Source organism: Pyxicephalus adspersus, chromosome 3 (assembly GCF_032062135.1).
Source record: "Pyxicephalus adspersus chromosome 3, UCB_Pads_2.0, whole genome shotgun sequence".
NCBI classification, from domain to species: domain Eukaryota; kingdom Metazoa; phylum Chordata; class Amphibia; order Anura; family Pyxicephalidae; genus Pyxicephalus; species Pyxicephalus adspersus.
In genome coordinates, this window is record NC_092860.1 from 19,213,955 (window position 1) to 19,221,754 (window position 7,800).

At 42.4% G+C, this 7,800-nt stretch overlaps 2 protein-coding genes across 2 annotated transcripts in view; one reads left to right on the forward strand and one right to left on the reverse strand.

The window, feature by feature from the left end:
* The window catches only part of DDX27 (DEAD-box helicase 27), a 15,298-nt gene extending 13,994 nt beyond the window's left edge, over positions 1–1,304 (forward strand). The window contains exons 20-21 of the mRNA XM_072403773.1: positions 437–508; positions 948–1,304. Of these exons, the coding sequence (XP_072259874.1) occupies positions 437–508; positions 948–975 (100 nt within the window). The 3' untranslated portion in view covers positions 976–1,304. The remainder of the gene's footprint in view (positions 1–436; positions 509–947) is intronic.
* A 718-nt stretch (positions 1,305–2,022) lies between these two features.
* SNRPB (small nuclear ribonucleoprotein polypeptides B and B1) lies at positions 2,023–6,889 on the reverse strand. The gene is made up of 7 exons (XM_072403774.1): positions 6,759–6,889; positions 4,217–4,368; positions 3,996–4,107; positions 3,496–3,648; positions 3,177–3,318; positions 2,880–3,005; positions 2,023–2,195 (listed from the first exon to the last, which is right to left on the reverse strand). Exons 1-7 carry the CDS (start codon positions 6,759–6,761, stop codon positions 2,158–2,160), a joined length of 726 nt encoding a protein of 241 aa, XP_072259875.1. The 5' UTR covers positions 6,762–6,889; the 3' UTR covers positions 2,023–2,157.
* Between the last annotated feature and the right edge of the window lie 911 nt (positions 6,890–7,800).

The window sequence follows — 7,800 nt, forward strand, 5'->3', positions numbered from 1 at the left end:
AATGTTTACTCCACATAAGAGGGTTGTCTATCCTTTTTTGTAAAGTGAAATTTCTGAGTTTAGGTACACTTTAAAACCAGTTACTTTAGAGTAAATGTCTCCTAAATTGGTGGCCAGTGGAAGGAATATCCCCCTACAATGATTTCTAGAATCAGACGTTTAAAACATCATATGAGTTATGCAGCTGGCTCTATCAAGTGGTGTTGGTCCAAAAACTATGCAGGCATTATAAAATGGGAAGTCAGTCAGTAACCGTTCAAGGAACCCTGGTTGAGAATGGCTGGCTTAAAGAGATCAGGACCAACATGGTAGCTGTATCTAGGTTATTTAAATTGGTATTGGCTGTTTTTAAGCTAAAATCTTTATCTGCCCCTTTTCTCATTTCTAGCTTGTGATTTGTGAAAATAGTTTTGTTTTTTTTTTTTTCATCTTGCAGCCCATCTTTTGAAGACAGGAAACGGCTGGGAATTCAGCAACGAAGGAAAGGAAACTTTAAATCTAAGTCACGGTGAGTGTGCAGAGCAAATAAAACTTTAATGTTGTGTTTCATGGAAAGCCTTAGTTTACATGGTGTTTAATGACTTTCAAAAAGGAAACAGCAGTTTTGGCATCCCAAGTGGAAGGAGCAATGTGAAGAAAAATCTTTTATTGATTACAAATGTTTTTGAGAAGAATTCTTCACTTTTTAGTAGTTCTTACTTCATGTTGTGATGCCAAAGCTGAAGGAGATTTTCTCAGTGGTGCACAGACAGTAAAAACCCAACCAACAGGTTTTAACCTAAAAACTTTTGTCTTCCACAAGTTTGTAAAGGTACGTGCTGATGTTTTATTCTAAAAAAGAAAAGATATATATTCTTGTAGGGAAAGTACCCGTTATAGGTTGTTAATGGCATAGAATTGTACCCCACCCCCATAAGTTAATACTTTGAATTGTTTTTGTGCCTCAGGTATCGCAGGAAGTCATCTAATTCTTGATTTGAAGACCATCTACAGGAACATTTTTACTGTATCAGGACTACAAGCACTGTACAAGACACCAGTGAAAGTGAACTTGTATACAACCCTGGACTATCAATTTTTATGCCTCATTCAGTAAGCGTGGAGTTTTTACCATATGTACCAGTTCTGGATTAATAATTGGGAATGGAAATCAGAACAGATTAAAGTCTAGTTGTAACCCAGGTCAAGGACAGTTTTCCTGTAAGCCAAGTTACAGTACCAGGCTCCCTCATTCACTGCACCCAGTATCTGAAAGAATGTACTATTTTGCAATGTAAAGTTTCTATTAAAGAAGGTTTAAAAGATTCCTATGTGTTCATTGGCAGGGAAATCTCAACTAAGTGGTTTTTGAAAGATGCAGGTGGTAGAGTTGATAAGCAGCAAACCCTGCCCTGTGGCTTTTTTCACACTTATGCAGCAGGTAGGGTAGTTCACTTCAAGACAGTAAAAGTTCTTCATGAAGTTAGGAACTCTTGAACTGCTTTAGAGGTTTAAGGACACTGGCACTGAATTCTGTCCTTGGTGTAAACACCTGCTTTGTTATATACCCACTTACTAATGTTAGTCTACACAGACATATTTTCCCCCGTGTTTAACCTGAAGCCCATGTTTGAAATTCCAATGGGCTAATCTGCACCAGGGCATTTCCTTGAGGTACATTTTTTGAGTGTTATAACATTCCTTGCAACATATTAAAATTAAAATGTGGGAAAATGCATACATTGATTGCAATGGGTACATTTCCTGTATTTATAAGTGCGGCATGGACATTTTCCCAACGCTAATAAAAGTGCATAAACAAACGTGGTAGAACGTTTACATGTTATTTTTAAAACCATCCCATGTGGACCTAGACTTTTGAAGAAGTTTACCTAGCCGAGTATAGAGAGTACAGTCACCATCGAACCTGTTCCTCTCAGGTGAAGGTTCAGACATAGTAAAGCCAGATAAAATAAGGAACATGTTACAAAACAAATGCAGTGCCTTAAGTATGTGATGTTAATTCAGCATTTGACAAAAACATTAGTTGTTTACTTCTTTATTAAAAACAATTTACAAAGAGAAAATAAGAGTTACAAAACATTAAACCACAACAGTCCCAGACATCGGAACAAATGAGGAGCCCAAGTATTAGACAAAATGTACAGTTAGCTTGGCTCACGGCCTGGTTGGCCTCATGCCAGGTGGTGGGGGACCTGAAAGACAGGATAAAACAAGATTAGTATTGAGCAAAAATAGGGGAATCCTACTACTGAAGACAATACCTATTATCTGGTCTACCGTACATACTGGTGCCAATTAGAAAGCAAATCTGCCATCTGGGCCAGTGGCAACAGATTTCCAACAGAGCCAGTTCTCTAAAACATGGCAAAAACAAAAATGACAAATGCATGCATATGCCATCAATAGCAAGCCCATGCACCAAAACATCAAGTGCAAGCCTAAAAGCTCTCTGCAAACACTACAACATAACTTAACAGAATGAATTTGATCTAACAAATTTAGGGAGATCCAGCTTAACTGACTACAGCTTGTACAGGTCAGGTAACCAATTTAATACTTAGTATCATAACTAACAAAAACATAGGAGGTTATATATCTTCCTCATAAAGAAATGCTTATATACATACAGCCATGCTGGCTGCCAAGTAGACTCATAAGATAGTTACTATAGGAAGCTTGGAAGGGGGGGGGGGGTTCTGAAATGGCACATTTTTTGTAATCTCAGCATGAAAAAAAAAAAGTTGCTTGTAGCACATCTGGTGTAAAAAATATAGACCAAGGTAGTTAGGTGGGTCATTTATAGCTGTTCACAAAAGCCTACCTAACCAATTATTTAACTCCCAAGTTAACACATGGAAAGCATCTGAACTTCTCACCTCTCATTCCTGGTGGAGGCGGTCTCATACCAGGTGGGGGCATTCCCATTGGTCCTCCTCTGCCTGGAGGCATGCCCATTGGTGGTCCCATTGGTGGTCTCATGCCTGGAGGTGGACCCATCATACCTATAGAGTCAGAGCAAAATCAGTAATAAGCCAAGACAGACATGTAATGATGAAAGGTGGCTAAGGAGATCTCAGGGTAATCCTGCTTAAGAATTCATCAACAGACTCAGAAACAGGTCTTTCATCACAGATCCAGTGATCCACTATAGAAAGTACCCAAACTTTTCATACCTGGTGGGGGGGCTCCTCTACCCATTGGTGGTGGTGGAGCTCCACGTCCTCCAGAAGCATACTGTGTTGGGGCTCCAGCAATGCTTGCTGTGGCAGCTGCTGCAGCGGCAGCAACGTTGCCTCGGCTCTGAGGTGTCATCACCTGTGGGAACCAACAAAATATAACGATTGTGAGGCATTTATACCCTTTTTTAATATTGTAGTTTACATACAATGATTGAGCAATAAAGTCTACCAAATTTTGGCTATGCAATGCTTTAGGCAACAGTAGTCCAGGACAATTAATGCATCACTATATACGTGCGGAATGGTGTCTTACCTGTTGTGATGGTCCTCCAACTCCTCGGACAGGTCCCGCCAAACCAGCAGGAGCTTGTGGCATGGGAGCACCAGCTGGTACACCTCTACCAGCTGCTCGTCCAACTCCAGGTCCACCAGCTGCTCCAGCCAAGGGTACCCTGGCAATACCAGTCTGCAAGAGAAAAAGTCAAATGTAATCTAACCTATAAGGCCAACACAATGTCATGTGTGATATTGGGGTTACCAATGCAAAGAGACAATTTACACCATTGATTACCGATTGCCCATTAAATGTAATTCCCCAATATCACATCATGGTTATACACAGGTCTGCAAAGGGCAACTTTGCCACAGGGAAGCTTGGACAAGGGGGGGTCTGAAATGACATTGTTTGTTCTAGGAACCCAACGATGGCATAAACCTAGCCTAAACCATTGATATCCCCAAAAGGAATTGTGTGAATGGTTTAAGTCTTGATTGTGCTAAACAGGCAAAATGCATTAGAACACTCAAACTTACGTCTTTTGGAGGAGGACCTTCTACCGTCATGGACACCAAGTTCTCACCACGAAGTAAAACCAACCCTAGTACCCGCTTCTCTTCCCGTTCTGGCTGTTTGGAGTTCTTGGGCCTATGGAAACAGAACCATGTTAGCAGGCGGAAGATGAAAGTGCTCAAGCCAAATTTAGATATTCTCTCCACCTCCCAACTTTGTACATTACATTAAACCCAACACTTACTTGATCTTCCTAAATTCATCGCAGTCACACAGTATAAGATTCATATGCTTGTCAAATGCTTTGAAAGTTCCGATGAAGATGCGGCCATCTTGCAGAATGCAACGCATTCTGAAGTCAATGTGCTGCAGCATCTTGCTGCTCTTCCCCACCGTCTGAAAGAGAAAATCATTCACAAAGATTTAGAAAAAGGTTATAGGTACATCTTGTGTTCAGCTAGTAATATTCTACCTTGTTTGACGATAAAGGAAATTAATTGCTGAACAAGCATGCATCTAGTAAGGGTAGCTTACCACTCCATAACAAAACATTTGTGTGAAGATACATTGCACAGCTTTGTATGTCCTGAATCCTATTATAGCCCAAACTGGTACAGAAGCTGCACGGTAAATCATTTGTGCCAACTAATGCCAAACCTCTAGCCCATGACACTCTGGCATAGAGGTGCACTTTCTGCATGTCGTCATTCAACGACAGGGATGTCAGTTACTGGAGGCATCTTGAATTGCTAAAATTGGAAGCCCAACAAAAGGTTAGCTAATTGAATTAATTTAGGGTATACTGGTGGGTATACACACACACACACACACACACCTTGATTAAACAACCAAACTCATTAAAACATGAGCCTAAGCTTCAAGTCTATTCTGCATATGCAGGTCAAGTAACAAGTTAAGCCCAATCAGTGTCACACAGGGGCAGACCCTGACCTGTTCAAATACCAACAATGGGAGGATCTTTAGCAAACAGATCTTCAAATGGGTAAAATGGTGGATTGGGGCTTTGTTTAAAAAAAAAAAAAAAGGAATAGCCCAGAATAGTTGGGACACACACACACGTTGTCGTTAGAAAGGAAACGACTGCAGGATGAATGAATGAGCACTCTCTCCCCCCTTCATTTTATTTACTTGTTCGTGGATCCGCCAGGGTGATCGTTCGGAGGAGGGGCACTGTACACGCCAGATTCTCCTCCTATATCGTCCCTGAGGCGATTAGCAGACAATAATCATCTGAAGTGTGTGCATAGCTTTTCTGTACAGGCTAGCTGCATTGTCTGCCATCAAACCAGTGTGCTCATTTAGTATTATCTGCCCCTTCACACCCAATGTACACATATCATTGAAAGACGCCTATAATGGCTCTTTGGTTGGTGCCTGCACAGCCCTAATTCCAGCTTTGTGAAAGGTAATTTACATACAAGGCCGATACTAAGGTCCATATATTATACTGCATAGACAAGGGACAGGATAATGTATAGAGATATAAATTATAGTCTGACCCGTTTTCTATTTATAGGCTATTGTACTGGATTCACAAGCCCCAACATTCAAGGCCAAAATTAGACGCAACTCCAACAAACAACCCCGAATTATTTTTGGTAGGAAGAAGCTGTAGGTGGGTAGCAGCCCCTGTATTGTGACCCAACTCTTGAGTAACCACCAAGAACAGCCAGGTGGTGCACCCAGCTAAAAGGGGCTCATCTGATAATCGCCTCAGGGCTATTATCAGATGAGAATCTGACGTGTGTACAATGCTCATAGTTCATGGACCCATCCTGGCGAGTATAATAAGTGGAGAGCACAGCGGGGTGCTTCTCCGTTGCTCTTCCCCCTCTCTCCATACAGCAGAACTGCACTGTATGTACAGCACTCATTCATACATCATTCAGTCTTTAGTCATTGGAAAGGAACGCGAAAGATCATTAGACGTTAGTATGCAGCTATAAATTATAAACTCTACAGGGCAGGGTTAGTACTGTAATGTACAATGCTGCATAATATGTTGGTGCTATATAAATAAAATATAACACATCGCATGCAAAAATTAGTTACACAGGAGGATGGGAAGGGGAGCAGAGCTACAGGACAGACAAAGCATCCACAGGGCAAAACACAATACTCAGGTAACCCCCACCCCAAACAAATTTTCACAGAGCAAGTTTGCCACCCACCCCACAATATCCACAGATACTCCCCCTCCCTACACTCCATGCACTAAACTATGTGGCCAGGTATTGTAAATGTGGAGGCTACACAAAAGTTTATGTTGGCAATTTGTTGGGGTTTGGCGGTATCACACCGCAGTGTGCAGGATTAAATGTATTTGCAAATATGTTGGGGAGATTGTAATGTAGTGTTTTGTGTGCTGCATCGCAATCCATGTATGAATGTACACTAATTGCATTGCTTTCATTTATATGATGAATAAAGTTTGCTTATTCAACCAAAAAAAAAAAAAGTTGGAGGCTACAAGGAGGGGGGGGGTGTATTACCAGGTAATGTATTCTATACAAACAGAGCCCCCCCATATAACACCCCAGGGCTGCCCCTAAACTCCCACACAACACAATAAGGTGCAGAGGCCTCCATCCCCCCTACTGCCCACACACAGGAGGCTGAGGCGGGAAGGCGAGCTCCATAACCCGGACACACACAAAGCTAGAGGAGTCCAACTCATCCTACAAACACAAAATAAGCTGCCCGCCCACCAATACGGGCTCCAGTCTACGTGCCTCACCCCGCTGTACCCCCTCTCCCATACTCACCATGGCTGCAGGTCGGATGCCGCGGATTCGCCAACGATTCGGGGAATGAAAAAAATTGCACCAGGAGCTACTCCTCCTTAGGCGCTCTTTATACCGGAAGAGCAGTGTATAACCGGAAGCGACGCGAACAACATGCGTTCACAGCGGAACAATAGATAATAGTTATGAAATGCGCCTCCTACTACAGTGGGCTGTGTTTGGAAAAGCGCACCCTGCTGTTCGGAGTGTATATCTACAAGAAATAGAGGCTAGCAGGAATGTGAAGCTTAAAGCGTACCTAAACTTAGAAATTTCACTTTAAATAAAAGGGTAAACAACCCTTTTATGTAAGTTAAAAATTCTGTTTTTTTTTCTTTTAAGTGCAACAACCTTTTTTTAAAAAAAAAAGGGCACAGCACCGCCTCCTAATTAAATGGGAGCTCAAAGCGTCCCTGAATACCTACGTCACACATCCCAGGAGGCTTTGGGTGCTCCTTTTGCGCATGCCCGGGATGCAAAAGAAGCCTTTTCGAGCAAAGAAAAAAAATTGCTGATCTCACGCATGCACAGTGAGATTGGCAAGTTTTTTTTCATCCTATATCACCTGATCTCACACCTGGGTCGAGTGACGTAGGATGAAGAACCAGGAAGAAGATAGCAGCGCCTAGAGTGCTAGCTCTGGGATGGATGCCGGGACAACGCGGGACCAGATCCAAGACACCCCTGGATGTATCATACTGTCCTGCGGGATTAAAGGTAAATGTATTTTGTTTTGGAGGAAGTAAACCCAAAACAACCCAAAACAAAAAAATACACTTACCTTCAATCCCGCAAAGCAGTCGATCCGTCTGGAGGTCTCTTCCATCATGTCCCACGTCGTCCTGGCATCCATCTTCGAGCCGGCGCTCTAGACCCCACCATCCTGTCTCTGTTCTACTTCCTACATCATTCGACGCAGGTGAGAGATTGGGTGACATTGATGGGGAAAAAAAACTTGCCGGTCGCACTGCACATGCGTGAGACATGCGAGGCAATTTCTTTCCCTTTTGGCAAAACGGCTCCT

What these genes read in the sequence shown, in the direction of transcription:
- SNRPB (XM_072403774.1), bottom strand. An exon ending in AAGGTCCTCCTCCAAAAGAC is followed by an intron (nt 3,649 to 3,995) that starts GTAAGTTTGAGT and finishes TTTCTCTTGCAG; the next exon opens with ACTGGTATTGCCAGGGTACC. An exon ending in GCCTCCACCAGGAATGAGAG is followed by an intron (nt 2,196 to 2,879) that starts GTGAGAAGTTCA and finishes CCTGTCTTTCAG; the next exon opens with GTCCCCCACCACCTGGCATG.